This window comes from Solea senegalensis, linkage group LG2, assembly GCF_019176455.1.
Source record: "Solea senegalensis isolate Sse05_10M linkage group LG2, IFAPA_SoseM_1, whole genome shotgun sequence".
Classification (NCBI taxonomy): Eukaryota; Metazoa; Chordata; class Actinopteri; order Pleuronectiformes; family Soleidae; genus Solea; species Solea senegalensis.
The window spans coordinates 20970076-20990027 of record NC_058022.1 but is presented as its reverse complement, the minus strand read 5'-3'; the positions used below and the strand labels follow the sequence as shown (position 1 = coordinate 20990027).

Below are 19952 nucleotides of genomic sequence, written 5' to 3'. Positions count from 1 at the left end.
GCATGATCAGAAAGTGTGTGATCAAAGAGCAGTCCATTGCCACATTTATTGTCGTGGTAATATGCTTCTTGCACTTAGTCAAGGAATGTTGTGGTTTCTTCATCAGTCCACACATCCTGCCATCAGCCACTTCCTCTATTTTTCTAGTGCAGTGAAACGTGGCACATTTCAGTGTGGTAGCAAATTTCAGTCCAGTTAAATGTTGTAAATGTATCTGAATCTGTTTCCGCAATATTACCGCCTCCATCAAGCTTAAAACAATATTTTACACATTTTTAAAATCCATGATTCCATTCAGTTATTTATGTTGCAAAGGTGCAAATTGCAAATGTGCACTAAAAAGGTTGAGGGAAGGTTGTGAGTTTTGCACAAAGTTGTCAGCTGCTCCTTTTCACTTCTGTTAGCCAACTTATGTTAGCCAACCCAGACTTTGGTGCCATCACATCAAGTGTGAAAAGATGTGTTCAGTACACAGCCTTGAGGTGCTCCTATGATCCCTGTTTATTGTATTGCTTCCAATTCTGTTTGGTTCTCATGTGTTAAATTTGATAAGTTTAAATTAATAAATTAAATTTAAACTTGCTCAGGGGCACTTCAGCCCCTTAATCGAGCAAAGTTAGGATCTTGCTGTGAAACACTGATTATTTAGTGCTCGTCACTATCACCACAATATATATTTGAGATATAATTCAAAACAAGAAAGAAAAAAAATCAGTTGCTCAAGTTTATTAGAAAGTCTAATTCATTTTTATTTCCCCAAAACACAGATGAAACACAAATTTCAGTCATTTCAAATGAAACAAAAATACAAGGAGCTTGACAAGTACATTCCATTCTCAAAAGCTGGAACATGAGTCCAGAAGTGCACTTTTTACTTTACATTAGTATTTTTTTTGTTTTTATATCCGAGCAGTTAGTCACTGTCATTTAAAATAAAAACATAAACCACCATTAAAGACATATGTAAACACTGCCGTGAAAATTTTGTGAAAAAAATAGTGAAGGGATCATTCAGTGGGAATCATGTGAGTTTTGAAAAAATATAAATCAATGAATGTGATGCTATGTGAATGTGGAATGTCAAAAAACACAATAAAAAAAAAGATTACTGCAATGAATAATGCCAGTCCTGAATGTACGGATTTACTGCTAATCTTTGTCCAAGATATTCATATACATTTAAAAAAAAAAAAAAAATGAAAACCCCATAAGATGTTCCAGACTTGACTTTACAAAACTTATTGCAGTGAACTCCGTCTGTAGAGGAAAAAAAAAAAAACTATGTATACTATGTAGCACCAGTAAAAACAAATCATGCACCAAAATGTGTTGCCTTCCATCTTGCTGTGAAAAAGACTACTTCAAGAATTGTGGGTATTAAGTCCATTTTTGTGGATCCAGTGCAGCCACCATTGCTTTGGTTTTTACATCCTTAAAGTATGGCCATGTTGGACGGTTCTTCTCAGAATCCCCTAAACAGAGGTAAAAGCTGGCCATGTTTGTCACTTTGGTCCTATGTTCTTATTGCAGCAATGACTCCTTGTTTGATGGGTGCTGGGGATGAATGGAAAACAAACAAAAACATGATTATGCTTGAACATTGTAATTGAGTACTCCACAGATTTAGCCCCATACTCATCTCAGGACTTGGTCACATTTTCCACATTCCATTTTCTGCAGAGGGCTGCTTTGCAATGTGCATGCATGTCTGTGATTCAGCTCACACTAATAAATGAGGGTCCACACATGCATTCTCTATTTAATATGCCATTCCAATAATGGTCATTTCTCACCAGGAGGTCACCCTCTTTTGTTTGTTGTAATTTTTCAGCAATGAGTTTTGAGGCTGTTTGATCATGTTTTTAATTTTGGCACCCATGTATGTTAACAGAGCAAAATGTTCACACTATATGCATGAAACTGCAACTTTTGAGTTTCAGCATCTTGCCTATTTCTCACAAGTGATGCGCACCCTTTTCTTTGAAAATAGTGAGTTTATAATGATAATAACATTCTAGCAGCATGATTACATAAAATGGACACCTCTCACTGTACTTTTAGTGTCTAGGCTGAATCTGAATATATAAAAAACGAAAACATAAACTTTGTTGTCTTTTTTGACCAAATCAAGTGTGCCAACAACTGACTGGAAAGTTTTGTGCAGCACAGAGCCTGCGTAGTCAGTGCATACAGTCCACACAGACTCAAGCTAAAGGTGTGTTAGGGTCTGTGCGGACCACAGTAGGAATGGAAGGATGACATATTTACATTATGTGGACCCTAGTGGACCTCTGCGACCATGCAGAAGCAGAATGACCTGGGCTTAACAAGGTCAGACTCACAATCATGATATGAAGATTATGGGCAGGAATATAGGAGGGCATGCTGGCTTAAATTTAGGAACTAGAGAGATTACTCTTATGAACGTGACATGTACCTGGTTTTCCACAAGCCTTGACACACTCCTCATATGTGTTGAAGCGATTCTGGTTTCCACCACAGCCTCCGTACCAGAAACGTGCACAGCTCTTGCTTGGAGCATCATAGTGCCACTTGAGGACAAATTTGGCACATGTACCTTCCTCTTTGGGAAGCTGGCAAATGTCGACAGCTGTAGAAGCTGCTGTGGGGGAATGATAAAGATTTACAATCAATATGACAACATGTGCAAGTAGAAGTTCATAAAAGAAAAGTATATATCAGACAAGGCTGTGAACTTTAAAACATTTCAATTCAAGTGCACAATTGATTTTAAAGCTGCAGTAGGGTCGATTGCTGAAAAGAAAAAAAAGAAGGCTGATTTTAAAATATCAGATTTTTTTTCAGAGTTTCATCTGCAGTTTTTAAAACGGTCATCAGATTGTGGTTCCACTGACATTAGAACGCAAAAGTGGGAACTTAAACCCTGAATTGACTGCACTCCAGTTGAGTGTCAGAAAAAAACATAGGCACAAACTTATTTTGGGCTAGCCATTGTTAGCAATACCAGTCAATAACAATGCTCTACATGGTATTTTGTGCACACAAACAGCGTAACATGTCAAAAGTTAAGATAACCTGTACTCTGTGGACTACTAATTTATTGTGAAACTATTACAACAGATGCTTTTGTACTAGTACCATGCTATGAATGTTAAAAGTAGCAATATTTGTATAGTGTCAGCCATCTTTGAATCTCATGTTGGGCTGAAAGAAAACCCCATGACCTTGGAAATTCTGAGTTCAGACTACAAATGGAATGCATGGCTCCCTCTCCGGAGGAGCAGGAGAGAAATAGCTCTCCATCTCTGATGTTGACACGTTTTACTATGCATGACTCTTTTTTACTTTTTTAATGTTCTTTGCAGCAGCCAGTGTTGGAGTAGCAATAATTCAACTGAATGGACCTGTATGCAGACTAGCTGTGATGGAGCAGGCAATAGGAGCTTTTGCTCGTAATGGGAACAATTTAAGAAGGTGTTGTTCTCTGTTGTTGTCTGAGTTATATTACTGTGAAAAGTTATTATGGAATTGCTGATCGATGGCTCCATACAGTGTCTTTAAATATGACCAAATACTGTATTTATATTGAATTTAATAAATAATAAAGAGTTAAAGAATGTTTTGCTATACTTAACTTTTTCTGTTTTGGAATGAAATTGGTATATAGCATTTTAATGTTAGAAGAAAGACCAGAAGCTCCTTTATCAAAGCAGATTATTATTCTTCCATAATTATAATCTGTGGTAATTTGTTTTTTTATATCAGACTGTATTTAATCTGTGCTGATGAGATCACAAATTGATTTTTTTTAAGCCCACTACCACCGCACTACCACAAAAAAACAAAACAATAAAACTGTGAACAACGCTTTCCATTCATTTAAAAGTTCATGGTTATGACTTGGCTTGCTCCTGTGACAAAAGCATAACCTTCCCAGTTTTCCATGCATGGCTTTTTACTTGTTCCATCCGTCGTTTGGTTCATTGGAGGGGCAGTGGAAGAGGTGGGTAGGATCCAAGTTGAAATACAAAGGGCTTGTTGTGAGCACAGTTTGTGGAAACTGAATTATGTAAGATATTATACATGCATCACTTTTGACTTGATGTCTGGATTTACTGTATGGCCAAGATTATGGGTTTCAAAAGGTCTAATCCAAGTCATGTTTTGAGGAACTGCCCTGATGCTTTTATTTGGCAAGCATAAGCACAGCTATATGCAACCACATCAAAGTCAGGTTTTTCATCAAAACAGAGTTGGAAGGAAGTGAACAGTAACAAAATATACCTAAAGAAAACAATTCATGTTATTCAAGGCATACAAGTGTCAGCAAGTGTGCATCAGATCTCACCAGGAACCGGCAGGATCTCCACCTGTTCACTCTGCTGCACGTTTGGCTGAGGCTCTGAGACTGTTGAAACATGACAATATAAAAGTTATCAAAGGAACCAATAATGGAGGCAGATTGTGGAAGATATTTGAGTTGGTTGATCTTCTTAAGATGAGTAGGAACTAATTCAGTCAGTCAGCAAAACATTTGGTGCAATTGCCAAGGAGGTAAAATTTTTTTGATTGCCTTGGAGGAGATTTTCAATCTGAGTACTTTCTCTAGTTGTCCTATGGTTTGCTGTGTCTGGTGTGTGCTTTTTAGCCATGCAACTCAGTTGCATTGATGACACTGCTCGTCAGTGTCACTGTTGTCCCAGACAGCCAATCAAATCAAGCCACTTGATCCAGCCAGGAACTGTATAATTAGCTAAATCGTGGTAAAGGCATCTTTACCACATCATTCCTCTTTTTCAGTTTGCCCTGTGTGTCTCCTTTAATCCTTGACTCCAAAGCACTCTTTTCCCCACTGAATTTAACAACACATTTTAAAGCATACACATCTGTTGTAATGTGTCTTTGTGATCTGGCCTTCCTTCTCTGTAACCTCAATCTTTTTTACAATCTTTTTCTTTTTTTTTTTGATGACATTCCTCCTTGTGTTGGCCCGTAATTCAAACATGCTATTTTTACAGCGCACTTTAGTTCAGACAAACACACAGTTCAGTTTCTTATATACAGTACATTTGTTCTTTTGGAATGGTGATTAAAAAAGGTGGCCACCATTTATGCTAGTATTATTCTTATTTGAGCCCCATACACAACATTTTCGCATGTGGAGAAATGCAGATCTTAGCAGACCTGCAGTGGTTGGTAACATGAGTTTGGACAGTCACTGTTCTGGAGCAGGGTTTAATGAATGGTTAATGGTCGGTTTTGTATCTGGGGCTGAAGCTCACAATATGTCTCACTAGAGGAGCACTCTCCCTCCAAAAGCCTGGCAGCAACAACCACTTACCTGACCCCATGCAGTTTTTCAAGCAGAGTGTCTCAGTGTCGAACCTATTCTCATTGCCGGCACAACCTCCATACCAGAACTGAGCACAGATCCCGTTCTTTCTGTCAAAGAACCACTTAGCCTGATACTCTTTGCACGGCATTCCAGCGTCATAGTCAAGTGAGCATGGGTCTGCAAACTCATTAACTACAACATGCAAAAAGACACAACAGCAGTGATTAGGGGATGGAGAGAGTGGTAGGATGAGTTTGTGTTAGGGTTTTATAGAACTACATTAGGCATACAAATGTTATTTTTTGATGTTAAAAGGTTGCTCATAACAGATGTACTAATGGGGGTTAAATGAGTCACAGTGCTGCTATAGTTTATTCTCACAGAACAAAAGAAATGGCATTCAACATGGCAATCTATGGAAATGCATTATTAGGGTTATTACTTTTGGAAATTAAAAGTTTTCAGTAGAATGAAAGATTATGTGGTTTTCACAAGTGAACTAAAAAGTTAGTTACTGTTAAATGTTAGTTAGTTTTAGTCATCTGCATAGCTGTGTGCTCATAATTGAACCCCAGAAATACTACAATATCTCACAAATACTCTGTGTACTTATTCAGCTGTTGCTCACACTGGGGTAACAAAGCAACAAAAAAAAGCTTCCAAAATGCCATAAAATAAATAGTCAAATATGTACTGTTGTAGATACATTTAATTTCAGTGAAATACAACATGATCAGCTGTATGGCTACTTTGTTCAGAATCGGTGCTGAATTTATGTATAACTAACTTGAGATGAAATGAGCTTCCCCTGTTTCAAAGACCAGCAAATGCCACTGCAAAGGGCTGCACCCTAATAATCTGGCCTGATCCTCCTAAACGTACTGTTCATCTCTCAGTTATGACTAACTTAAACAAGAGGCAGCAGCTGTATCTATTTATTCCTAATATAAATATGTGCATGGTAAAACCTCTGCACTGCTTCTTTTCTTATGTCCAAACAAAGCGACAAAGGCACTGGATCCTCAGCTTCCTGCTTATTCAAAACACACTGAACAAAAGATTTAGGTTGTAAACCAAGACTCTGAGTCTCTGTATGACACTGAGTTTGAGCAAACATATCTTCCTAAAGATCTACAGCATATTTGGGCAAGTGTGGGTGAGTATATTAATACCACTTTAAATGTGGTATTAATTTGTGAAATAACTCACTTGAAACGTTGCTGAATTACACCAGTGTAGGTTATGTTCTATGAGAGTTGAGCCATCTGGTTTTGTTTATTTTACTCAGGTAACAGCCAAACACAGCTCTAGTCTATTAATATAAATACCCCACTTAATGAGAAAATTAAATCTGGGCTTAGGTTTCAAAGATAAACAAACTAGAAAAAAATGAGCCATCACACGCACACACTCACACAATACATTCACTCACACACTCACACACATAAACATGTATGCATAGTCACTCACCAATTTCAGGTTTGCTCAGTGGTGTGGTAATTACGGTACTGGCTGGCCTGTGCTCTGCTGTTTCTGTCAAAGTGAAACAGTCATGATGCAACTATAATAATGCAGAAACATACAGTATGTGGGCTAACTGTTACAATTATATCCATTAATGGCCTTTAGTTAATTATACAGAGAGTATGTGGAGTAAAAAAAAAGATATCAAGAGCTATTAAGATATCAAAGTGGGACTTAATAGCAGCTGGAGTAATAATTAAGAAACAAAAATGCACAATACCACCTAACATCAAAATGTGTGCAATATTGTCAGTTACCATTCTTGAATCAGATAACAGTGTGAGAGCCTTGAGGCTAAATACAAACAAACCCAATGCACAATTAGTGTCTCTGCCATCCAGTGCAACCACTTTTGTTGTGTGGGTGAATAGCAAGTGACAGTACCATGAAAATTGGATTACTGTGCTCCTTATGAGTGGTGACTGAAACAGAATTAAATAATTGTTTGCCACAACCAGACAAAAAAGATGACTTTAACACCAATGACGTTTCTAGCGTGCATACAAGTGTAAATTAATATTACAGAGCAGATTTGTGATTGAAGAAAATGGGAAATCAGAGGACAAATCACGGTGTATGCTGTATTTTACAACACAAGTGCTTCCTGAACTCCTAGACATTCATTTACAAAGTGACTATTCACAACGATGGATAAAAGAAAAAACACACAACTCAACCACATTGACAGTGGCTTTGCTAGATTTGCCGATACAGTGAACGCTACAAAATGAAATCTCTGTTGAATAATCCATTTCATATGATTCACTCCTAAGAAAAACATGTGTGTTTTCTTTCTGACTTACTGGTAGTGACAATGCCTTTGCGGGTGGAGACGACTTGACCCTCTGCAGTGTGGGCAGAGACCACAGCATGATACGTCTGAGCACTTTGTAGGTTGTCCACTGAAAGCTCAGTGCCAGAGACGTTGGTCTTCAGCACCAGGCTATGGTCGGATAACTGTGTCACCACTACCTCGAAGTAGACAAAGAGTTTAGGATCTGGGCTGCTCCAGCGCAGTTTCAAGCTGCTGGAGGTGACGTTTGAGACGTGTAGCTCATCTGCTTCTGAGTTATCAAGATAGAAAAAACAGGAGTAGGTTGGTAGCTGCAGTGGATGAAGTATGGAAACAGTGTGATGAATCTAATATAATTAAGTCAAATTTTTCATGTTGTCTAACATTGTAAAATCTGAAGAAATTCTGACTGTGTGCATAAAGGGAGGCCTCAAACAATTGACAATTTCACTGTGGGAACCAAAATTGGGACAGAATCTTGAGCCTTATCGAAAACATGTTTCAAAGGCTGAGAGTCTTTGAGGGCAGTAGAACTTGGCACTTTGATCCATCCACCATCTTACCTTTGTGTTTCCTTGGGTGGACTGCTTGGTGATTCTCATGATGGACTGCTTGGTGATTCTCATGTGGTTTCCTGTTAATAAACCAATAAATAGTATATAAATCAGTTATCATTCAGAGGATTTACAGTAACCAATGACCTAAACTTACTCCTGTTGATGTGGGGAAGTAAAGGGGTTTTTCAGAGGCTGGTCACTCTGGAACCACTTGCAGTTTTTGGAGACATCAGGTGACATGTAGAAAGCATTCTCAACTAAAAGGAGAAGCAACAATTAACACAGTGATATATTTAAAGGGACTTGATGTTAAGTCAAAAGTAGCAAATGACAACAATATCTGTCCTTCACTTACTGGTGATATACTTTGGCATCAGCTGGCTGAAAGTCTGGATGTGTTTGTCATAAAATTGTGAGATGCTGTCCAGACGTTTAAAGAAGACGTCTGAGGGCTCACTGGCCATGCGCGACAAGACACGAGAATCTCCAGCACTCAGCTTCTCTCCCACACCCATGATGACCAGGAAGAAGCCTCTGCACTTGACCTCAGTGGCGATGCGCACCAGCTGCTCCTCGTCTTCCTCCACATGTCCTGTCACAAAAAGCATCAGCATCTTCCTGTTACGCTGAAGAGGTGCCTTGTCAAACACTAGCTCCACTGTTGATTCGATAGCTGCTGCCAGTGCCCGGCCACCCTCTAACTGTGGTGTTTTGTCCAGCAGAAATCGGGCAATATCCTGAGCTGAGTTGTGCTCAGTCAAGCCGATATCCACATGGATGGGAGAGCCAGTTTTGTTGTAGACAAACTCGTAAGGTGCCTGCTGGATCACAGACACCCGGGCCTGGTGAAGCGATGCTGTGGGTTCTGAAGACACCTCCACCTGTTCTACTATCTGTGCTATGTAGCGTTTAATCTCAGTAAAGACAGTTGGATAGGTGGACTCAGAGCTGTCCAAGATGAAAGCCATGTCAATATCCCCATCTGTGATGGAAGACCTTCGATCTCGACTGATCAGTGGGGGCAAATAGTCGCACATTTGGTCGGGACCGCAGATGTCTGGAAAAAAAAGGGAAAACAAATAATGTAACTTTCCTTAATCTGTTTTTTTTGGGGGTTTTTGGTTTTCTTTTTACCATGGTTATGTCACATAGGTTTATTAATAATGGTTGGGACAGTGGACAAGTGAGCACATTAATATCAATCTTATTGACCACACAGACTGCCACAATGAAGTGCTACAAAGTAAAGACTCACAATCTCCTGTGATCTCTTTCAGTGTGTGGGCTATTTTCTGCATGTTTTGCAAGCAAAGCTGACTGCATGACCATATTATATAATTGGTCCAATTCTGATTGATTTTACTTTTAAAGTATGTGAATGTTTATATACTGAAGGACATTCATCCGGCCTAAAGAAAATATACTGCTGTTATGCACAGGAGATAAGGTCTTGCCTGTTAGAATCCAGTCACTCAAGTTCACATTACATACTGCATCGAGTGTGGCCCAGGCATAATATTGCTGGTTACTTTTCTTGGTTCTTGGTTTCCCAACTCAAAAAATAAGTTTATTGTCTCTAAATCCCAGCCAAGAGGAAAGGGAACTTGGCTTGTAACTGGAAGGTTGCCGGTTCAAGTCCCCACCAGGTTGAAAGGGCTGGGGTACCTCTGAGCAAGGTACCCAACCCCCATTGCTTCCCGGGCGCTACACAGTGTGGCAGCCCACTGCTCCTAATTCTAGGATGGGTCAAACGCAGAGAAATAATTTCCTTGAGGGGATTAATAAAGTATATATTCTAATGGTTTTCTATTGTAAAAGTTTATTCTCAGCTTGTTAAATCAAGCTATGACAGGAAAACTAAATATCTTTGGTTCAGAGGACAAAACAAAACATTTAAGTATCCCATTATTTTGAGGTTTGCGAAAATACTGTCCAACATTTGTCACTTTCTGTCATTTTATTGACCAAACATCTAATGAATTATATATTATAACAAGCATTAGTTGCAGCCCTAGTTGTATTATGTAAATTGTTGTGTGCAGCTGTTGAGCACTTACCAAAGCAGACATGGCAGTTCAAAACCTTTTGGATGACTGAGTTATATTGTGCACTTCCAGGGCTGGGAAGGACAATTACCTGGGCCAGTGCTGTGTTATTGACCTGGTGTACGAAAGGAAGCACAAAATGTACAATGTAATTGTCTGTGAATGTTCAGGTATGGTCATTCTGGACGTAGTCATCTTCAATAGTTAAATAGTGGTACAGAAAAAAATCTCATAAATGGATGAAATGTAAAAAGTTCTCATCAGATTCCTGAGTTGTGTTTTGTTGTTTACCTGCAGTGCTCTGCTGAGTGCTCTCTCCTCACGACTGACCAAGAACAGAGTGGCGATTCCGGCATCGTGGAGGCGGAGAGCTGCATTAGTGATTCCTTGTGCCTGACCGAGTGACCCACCAACAAAGAAGATGGCCACTTTCCTGATCAGGAAGCCACTACGCACCCTTTTGAAGGTGTTCTGGGCCACAAAGCTCATGGATGTAGGTAAGTTCCGCTCTTTACTTGTCTGCAGCGTCTGCAGTCCCTCGATGCGCTGCAGGAGAGCACGTTTCTTCATTGCATCAGCAAAGCGAACCTCGGTGGCAACTTCATTGTTGTACAGGGTCAAAGCAACACGGGCGCCTCTTGGGCAGTTGCTCTCAGAGATGGTGATGTTTCTGATCAGGCGCAGCACCGTGTCACGCATGTTGTTGAAAACTCGACGGTCAACGTTTTGAGAAGCGTCCAAGGCAAAGGCCAGCTCAGTGGGGAACAATGGGCATTCTTGATTACCTAACGGTGTAAAACATTTGATGTTATGTTCTGTATAGTAGTAAACACTTTAGTTTCAAACTAATTATAACTGTTGATATGTAAATTAAAATTCATATCTGGCACTTACCATAACAGCAAGCTGGTAGTAGAAGAGCAATTTAGTTTGGAAAGAAAAAAAACATAACCATTATTACTTTTCAGTAACATGAAATGCCGCTGTAGTTCATTATTAATTTATACTCACGACAGTTGTCTCTTATCTTCTTCACAAGGTCACATTGCTAAGGGAACAGAGACAGTTGGAAACAAATGTTGAAGATGATGACACAAAATTTTCAATTTTGAATTTTTCAGTGAATCACATTATATCAATACATTTGCAAATACTGACCACAACACCTGGTCCTCTTGGCCCTTTCTGACCCTGTTGGAACAAAATCACTTTTTTTAACAGCTGGAAACACATCCATCACCAAAAGACAGTTTATTTTTTGAACTGCTCAGTTAACTAAATTATTTATACAAAATCATGTTAAGGCATACATTTTTCACAAATATCTTGTATTTATTTATGATTTGGATATGGATGGCTGGGTTAGGTCTTCAGCACATCCCAACAGTTGTCATTGGGGTCAACTCATGTGTGAAAATTATGTCTCATGCTTCCTGAACCATTATAGTAATATGTCTGACACACCTGGTCATTTAGTACAGTTAGATGGTCAGCTGACCTCAACCCCAGATCATAATACTGCCCTACATACATAGCCCGTACATAGGGCAAATATTTATTTTGGCAAGATACAGTATATACATATATATATACAGTACATTTACAGTACTTTTAGACTCTTTCCTCTATTGGGTGTTTTTGCAGCATAGGCAGTTTTTGTTGGTGCTAAGTGTCATTCCACTAAAGGGACCTGTATACAGAGTAGCTGCAGTAGAGCCGCTAACAATAGCAATAAAGACGACCTGCCCACTGTACCTTTAAATAATAGATGCTGTGAATTTGTGGTCTGTGCAATGTCATTAATACAAAATGTACACAGTTGCTTACATATGGACCAGGATATCCAATCTCTCCTTTCTGTCCAAGTGAACCAATGTTTCCAGACACACCCTAGGAAGAATTCACAGTAATAAAAAAATATATGATCTACGTCCACAAAGTTATTTATCAATCAATAACATGAAAAACATTCAAAAATAATTATTATCATTATTAGTAGTAATAATAATAATAATAACAATAATAATAATAACTAATTAAATTGTTTATCCCAAATATCCCTTCTGTGACCACTGACAATACTGTTAAGGTGTTCATGTTGGCCAAGTGTAACTGGGTTAAAAAAAACATACTCTCTGTCCACGATTCCCTCTGGGTCCAGGTCCACCTTTGTTGCCAGAGTCACCAGCTGCTCCCTAAAGTAATGAAACACAGCAAATGACCAACTACAACAGGTAGGCCCAAGGACAACGCGTGAGTCTAAAATCCAACTCCATATTCTGCATTCTGTGTTGAAATTTAATTTTAAGAAACATTGTGCTCCATTACCTTGGGTCCTGGGAATCCAGGGAAGCCTATGTCACCCTGGAGAGAAATTTTTTTCATTTATTAAGTATTTTTGCATTATAAGTGTGTAAGTTCATATGCTGTGCGATTTCTGTGAGCGAGAAATCACTGAATTGACATACGCCAAAACACAATCAATGGATCAAATCAACAACAACAATGGACAAACTAAACAGGATGAATATTAAATAAAATATACAGTGCATGGTATGTTTAGGTCTAAGTATTTATGTTGTATTTTTCCCTTTAGTAATAATTTCAATGGTTCTAATGTTTAGATAAGTGTAAAAGCCCAGAGTCTGGCTAGGCTTTCTGATGTCAGGTGAAACGTGATTTAGGTGCAGAATTTGATATATCTATTTTGATTAGTGCCAGAAAAAAAAAATAGGGACATACGACAGATCAGTGGCTAGCTTTGTTGCCTCATCACAAGAGGGTCACTGGTTCAAATCCTTTCTGTGTGGAGTTCAAGACAGTCTGGCTGCAGACCTGCACTGTCAGGACCCTTTGTTGCAGACCTGCACTGTGAGGTCTCCTGCACTGTCAGGACCGGAAGTTGATTCAAAGCCTTTCAAAATAAAAGCGAGCATACCGGAAGCACATATTCAAAATAAAAGCGAGCATACTGGAGGCACATATTCAAAATAAAAGCGAGATACTGGAAGCATGTATTTTTCGTTCCCCATGTGAAGTGTGGAGACGACGAGGTGAGTAAAAGTCAAGTGACAACAACTTTGCGTCATACGAAGAAACAGAAACAGTCTTTATTCACTAGAACGTTATGTTGCACACTATATATTGCCCTGTAAAGTTATATTCATTTGAAAGATATGGGTTTTGGACTTTTTGGTAGTTTTTAGAATTGTTATCGTATCGATTGTGCTCACTTAAATGTGCCATTTCCCTACTCAAAGACCAAGAAAACTGAGTTATATCATATAGTTTTTATATGATTTTGTTTCACTTATTACGACATTATTTGTCTCTTATACAGATGCATATTTCAATCTTAAGTACCGGCACTAAGCCCAAAGTTGAATGCTGCACGTCAAGCTGCAAGCAATTTCACTGCCCCCTGTGCCTAAAAATAAAACCAACACAATTGTCCAAGCTGCAGAGCCACTTAGAGGCACATGGGAAAGGTGGCATTTCATTTAAAGGTAAGCATAATGTATTTGTCTGTGTGTTTGTACTCATAAGTATGAGCCAACGCTACTAACAGGTTGTGGTTTGGCTGATAAAAAGGGAAAAGAAAAATGAAGGGAATGCAAGTTGCAGTGAAGAACACCTGACACCTCACCTCACCTCACAGTTTTAGACTTTCAAAAAGGAAAAGTTTAGAATCAGATTCTCTGCTCTGCAAGTCAAAATCTATGTGAGTTATATGAGCCAAAAAAAATCAAAAAAAAATCAAAAAATCAAAAATAAAATAAAAAGACATTTGAAAGTTTGTTTTGTGTCTACTGTTTTCTCTTGTAACAGAGGTTATTGGTTATATGGGTCATGTAACTAGGTATTCAGTCATTCACTTTGAATACACAAAGCTAAGTTCATTTAAAATCATCAACCCTCACACCCTCCATTGCCAAATCCATGTGGTCGTCCGACAGCACAAGGTAAGAACATAGCACAAACAATATTAAGCAACTATTAAATGAATTATGAGGTTTTACAATTGCAAACACACATAAGATATGCCTATATAAAACAAATGAGTAAATCAATATGTAAATGGGTCCAACCATGCAGGGGGCTACATTTTCCATGATAAACAATGATATAGAAGCAAATAACAGTCAGCAATAGGTTGGAGTGTAGATGGATTATGCCATCACACATTAAGGGGTATTTACAGAGATTTATTATTTCAAAATGAATTTGTAGTGCACACTAAACTAACAGCTGTCCTTTTTATGACTTAAATTAAAATACTGGAGTAAAATAATGCATGTTTTGAGTAGGCTAATAATGTTTTAAGGGGATCATAACAATAGCTGTACATCTAGTTTGCACTGATTATCTGTAAAATAACCCTAGAAATGGTCATAACATTTTGTATTTTATTTTTTTTATATAATATTTTGTTTGTTTTTTATCTTTATTATTTTCCTACGTTTTTTCACCTTATCCACTTGAACTGGAAAGATATACAGTTTTTTAAATCTCTTTAATTAAACACATGGATACACATAAACATATTTACATTGTATACATAAAATAAAGACCCAAGAAATAAACATTAGGAACAAAAAATACGTGCTTCCGGTATGCTCGCTTTTATTTTGAAAGGCTTCAAATCCACTTCCGGTCCTGACAGTGCAGGAGACCTCACAGTGCAGGTCTGCAGCATAGGTTCCTGACAGTGCAGGTCTGCAGCCAGACCCCTCTCGTGGAGTTTGCATGTTCTCCCCATATGCATGTGGGTTTTCTTACTCCAGCTTTCTTTCATAGTTCAAAAACATGCAAAGATTAATTGGACACTACAGTACTTGAGGTAGGTATTACTGTGAGGATGCATGTGTTGGCCCTGTGATGGACTGGTGACCTGTCCAGGGTGTACACTGCCTGTTGCCCTATTTCAGTTGCTGGCTCCAGCCCCTCATGAACCTCACGTGGAGCACATTATTCTATAATCAGATAACCTGCATATACTCACATTATTCTATAATTAATTTTAATATTTCGAGCCGTGTGATGTTATAATGGTATCGGTATCTATCACTGCTAATTGTGTATTTGGGAACATACCTTTCTTCCATTGGGCCCTTCAACACCCAAACCATCTCTACCATCTTCACCCTATGAAAACAAAGAGAAAACACAACTTCAACAATCAATTTGTAGTACTTTGCAGAGACCTTATGGATTTAACTGCATATAATATATATAACTTGCTATGGTAAGTCAACCACAAATATGTCCCTCTTGCAACAAAATTTGTTCACTTGGGTGCCATGTTTACATTATTGCCTATTACACTTTATTAAATCCTGCGTGATGTGTTGGTGAGTTTTTTTGACAAGTGGAATAGGGGCTTTACTCTGACAGCTTGAAGCTGAACCTTCTACTGCTGTAATACCCTTCCACACAAGGATGTAGTTTCACACTTACAGGCTCTCCACGAGGTCCAAGAGGTCCAATGGCACCCTTAATTCCTGGATCTCCTGGCTCTCCCTATAAAAGGCACAGAGAAAGACAGATGTATAAAATGAGACAAAAAATGCTCAAAAATTCAAGAAGAATGTCAGAAGTTTTTCTTATATGGCTCTAATGTTTGCTCTTACAGACTATTAATGTGTACAGGAATCTGAGAGTGTCTGGCTTAGTGCAGTGTATTTTGAAATGAAACAAGGCACATGAGCCTCTAAAAAAATGATGGTCTACTCAATACCTTACGACCAAGAGCTCCCCTTCGGCCCTTTTCTCCAACAGGACCTGGTTGACCTCCAGGACCCTAGAAAACAAACCACCCAGATGTTAGAAGCATGTTTTACTGTGTTTACAGACCTAATTGAAGACAGTATATCATAAAATGGATTCAACAGATTCATTCACCCTGGGTCCAGGATTTCCGTCTTCTCCTCTGGGTCCTGGAGCACCATTTGGACCAGATGGACCCTTAAAAGAGAAAGAAAACATACAAAGATGTTTGTTTTTTTCATAAAGCAACCCATGAGTGAAGAGTGTAAACAGCCTGTGAAATATCTGAGTGTGCATTCACAGTTAATTACTGACTACTACTTGCATTACTTTCACAGAAAATTACTGAGTTTATATTTACAGTAAATGACTGTGCCCCAGTGCAATTTCACAGTCAGTATCACGGTATAGTAAATTATTCCAACTGCTTTTTTATTGCAACTTCAGTTGTTCCATATATTGCTGATATTTAACAGTATTTTCTTTTATAAATACAGTATTTTAATGTAATACACTACTTCTGTCAAACAATATATTACAATGATCTTTTATACTATTGTTACTGTGATATTATGTCATGCAGTATATTAGTGTGATTTAGCAATATTTCTATTATACTGTTTATACTGTAATTTACAGTTGTCATGTAGTGTATTACTGTGCTCCAGAGGTAGCATTTGTCAAAGTAATAATCATCTACGAAACAACATTTGCATTGTATTTATAGACTAAATGATCTATAAGATAGCATGTAAAGAAGACAAACTTACTCTAGATCCTCCAATGCCAGGTTCTCCCTGCACACCATCAGCTCCTGGCTTTCCTGCACTTCCCTTAAATAACATGCAAGCAACAAAATATACCAATCACTGCCACAGCAAGAGTTACTGCAGTTAATAATGAACAATGAATGTTGTCACCAAGAAGGTCTTACAGGCTGTCCAGGTGCCCCTCTTCTGCCATCAGCTCCCTAATGAAGTAAGAGAGGAAATAAGTGTTATTATTCACTAAACTATCCTGACAGGATAATGATGATGACATGAACATGACAAAATAATTTACCCTTCTTCCGGCTTCACCAGGTCCTCCCCTCTTTCCATCTTCACCGGGTTCTCCCTGTAATTTTAGAACATATATCCTAGTAAATCAAGCCCATACATACAGCAATACAATGTAAACAGCTATAACTGCTGGTGACACTAATAATATTGAAAATACATTAATAATATTTCCATTGAAAATATAAAATGCTCATTACCGCTGGTCCAGCATCACCAGGGTCTCCTTTAGGTCCTGCTTGGTTGTTGTCTTTTCCACTTGTACCCTGTTGAAGAAATATCATATGTTCAGTTTCAGCAATTTTTCTGACCACAGAACTGAGATAAGTTTGGGCTCAGAGTTAAACGTTTCTGCATAAAATATATAAATGGCTTTCTATTTGCATAATACTCTTTTAGGTTGTATTTCTTGGTGACTGTGTTAAGAAACAATGATGCCTGACAGTACTCCTGAGCTCATATGGCTATGTCCATAAAGATAGCATGACAGTTTCTCATACAATATTTCCAGAGGGCTCAAATTCCACATACATTCAGTAGCTGTTTCCAATATTGGTTTCTATTATCTGCGATTTCCCCCGACACCTTAAATCTTTTTACAGAATTGTGTACTGAAGATGGTGCGAGACCTACATTCTTTGTTTGTTTTTGAACTAACTGTTAGAGTTTTTATTAAATTTTGAGAAACTTTTCTGAGAATGGGATTGTAAAAAGCCCTTATTAATACATATAAGTCTTCAAAGTTTTCTGCACATTGCAACATTGCATTTCGACACACACACGTGCCATGAGGAAAACTGATTGAGTCCAAATGGATTACTGCCTCAGATGCTCTCCCTTGAGAATGAAAGTATAATTATGATTATGAATTTTAAAGAAACAATAATATTTTACTCCTGATGGGCATTTCCATTGTTATTATGTAACCCAATGCAGCATTCAATCTTTATTATTATTATTATTATTGTTATCATTATTATTATTATTATTATCATTATCATTATCATTATTATTACAATAAAATAACGTTCCGTCATAAAAAACAAACACATTTAACACTCAAGTGTAGCCTGTTCAAACAAGTGACCCATAATTTACTACTCTGTGCATAAAATAGCCTTAATGAATATAACTCGATAATAGTTAGCCTATACATTACTCCAGATATCCACATGTAACAGAAAGTATGAAGAAAACTGTTAATTTGGACATTAGTTGACACTAACACAAAAATACTCACAGGGTCTCCTCTAATTCCCAATTCCCCTTTGTCTCCTGCTTGTCCCTTAGCACCTTTGGGACCCTAAAAAAAACAAACATGTTTATTAATCATTTATCAGCACAGATTATGACAGCATTTAAAAACATCTAAACTAAAATTGTATCTAGCCACTTACTCTTCTGCCAGGGTTTCCTCTCTCTCCTGGTGGTCCAGCAACTCCACTTTTGCCCTGAAGATATTCAACAGATGCCACTTTATTACATCAGTAACCAAATATCATTCAACTCAATATAAAGAAATTGATGGATGAGGAAATCTCACTCTTACCTCCTCACCATTGATGCCATCAAGTCCAATTTCTCCAAATTCACCCTGCAAAATAGTAGCACATAGTTGTTTAAACAGTACATTAAGCGTTTCTGTCTGGCTGACTCATCTCCTCATGAAGACCTAAAATAAAAGGAAAACACTCACCTTTTCTCCTGAGTATCCACGAGAACCCTAAAGAGAAGAGAGAAACAGTCTTTACAAATCATTATACATCAATTTAAAACAATACCCCAAATGTAAAATAGGAATTTAGGATAACTTGAATGTTAATGTTGAGATCAAAGCATTTACCTTGACACCTCTCTGTCCAGGACATCCCTTGTAACCCTGCGTTCCATTGACACCAGGGGGACCTCTCTCTCCCTGTATTTGCAAAGTTCAGACAATGAATAAAATATGCCAGCAAAAATATATTCAGTATGAAATCTGAAGTGACACAAAGATGCAAAAAATAATTAATTATTCAAATTCAAGTCATTGTTTAACACACAAAAAAAGTTGTATGAAAGATAGTGTGTAAGCCAGGCGCTGGAACTTACTGGTCCACCTTCATCTCCAGGATGTCCTTGGCTTCCCGGTGATCCTGGGCTTCCCTGTAAAACATATAATTACAGTTTTGAAAGGAAAGAAGTATGCAGAATATACATTTTCTTTCATTTTTTTACATTAGATACCTTAGACCCTGGAAGTCCAACTGCTCCTCTGTCTCCTCTGGTGCCAGTACATTTGCAAGGAACTCCACAGCAATGTCTTTCTGCAATATTGTCCTAAATGACAAATTGAGAATGAATATAATTTATGGGATTAAAAGAAAATAATCAAAATTTTAGATGTGACTGATCAATACTCACTAGCTCTTCCACAAGCTCATAGTCCAAGTCCATGATATTGACTCGCAAGGGTCTGGTGTATCTGAAGCCACGGCCATATTCCAACATCAAAGCTTCCTCAAATTTAGGAACCCGCTCCAGTCCAACCAGAATGAAACCGGTCACTCCTTGAAAGCACACACAAAGGTTTAAGGATCTGTAATGTTATCTAATTATATGTGTGTGATGTTGCTATGATAATAGGTTTAATATGAATAGTCATTAAAGGCAGTTTTACCTGACTGCCGAAGCTCATCTACTCTTCTTTTCATTTCAGCATATGGTGCATCAAGACCGTCGGTCAAATGAATAACAACCTTTAGGGAAAAAAATAATACCTTAATGATTATTTTCATTGTATTGTTAATTTAAATCAATGACTACCTATCAGTTGTTTTATGCTGATTATTTTCTGCAGAGTCTGTTTCCAAACTCATAATTACCTTTACTTTACTGTTGATTTATGTAACT

The 19952-nt window shown here is 37.9% G+C and overlaps 1 protein-coding gene across 1 annotated transcript in view; it reads right to left on the bottom strand.

Moving 5' to 3' along the window:
• Positions 1-711: 711 nt before the first annotated feature.
• Positions 712-19952, bottom strand: part of col6a3 (collagen, type VI, alpha 3) — a 35026-nt gene continuing 15785 nt past the window's right edge. The window contains 34 exon segments of the mRNA XM_044048226.1: positions 712-1554; positions 2438-2623; positions 4331-4390; positions 5324-5509; positions 6788-6850; positions 7645-7905; positions 8198-8268; positions 8346-8448; positions 8547-9248; positions 10249-10351; positions 10528-11021; positions 11131-11142; positions 11248-11284; positions 11395-11427; positions 12064-12126; positions 12369-12431; positions 12565-12600; positions 15331-15381; positions 15694-15756; positions 15974-16036; positions 16138-16200; positions 16773-16835; positions 16937-16972; positions 17065-17118; positions 17261-17326; positions 18301-18363; positions 18458-18511; positions 18610-18654; positions 18757-18783; positions 18904-18975; positions 19152-19205; positions 19287-19379; positions 19464-19609; positions 19720-19798. Coding sequence (XP_043904161.1) covers positions 1514-1554; positions 2438-2623; positions 4331-4390; positions 5324-5509; positions 6788-6850; positions 7645-7905; positions 8198-8268; positions 8346-8448; positions 8547-9248; positions 10249-10351; positions 10528-11021; positions 11131-11142; positions 11248-11284; positions 11395-11427; positions 12064-12126; positions 12369-12431; positions 12565-12600; positions 15331-15381; positions 15694-15756; positions 15974-16036; positions 16138-16200; positions 16773-16835; positions 16937-16972; positions 17065-17118; positions 17261-17326; positions 18301-18363; positions 18458-18511; positions 18610-18654; positions 18757-18783; positions 18904-18975; positions 19152-19205; positions 19287-19379; positions 19464-19609; positions 19720-19798 — 3606 coding nt within the window. The 3' untranslated portion in view covers positions 712-1513.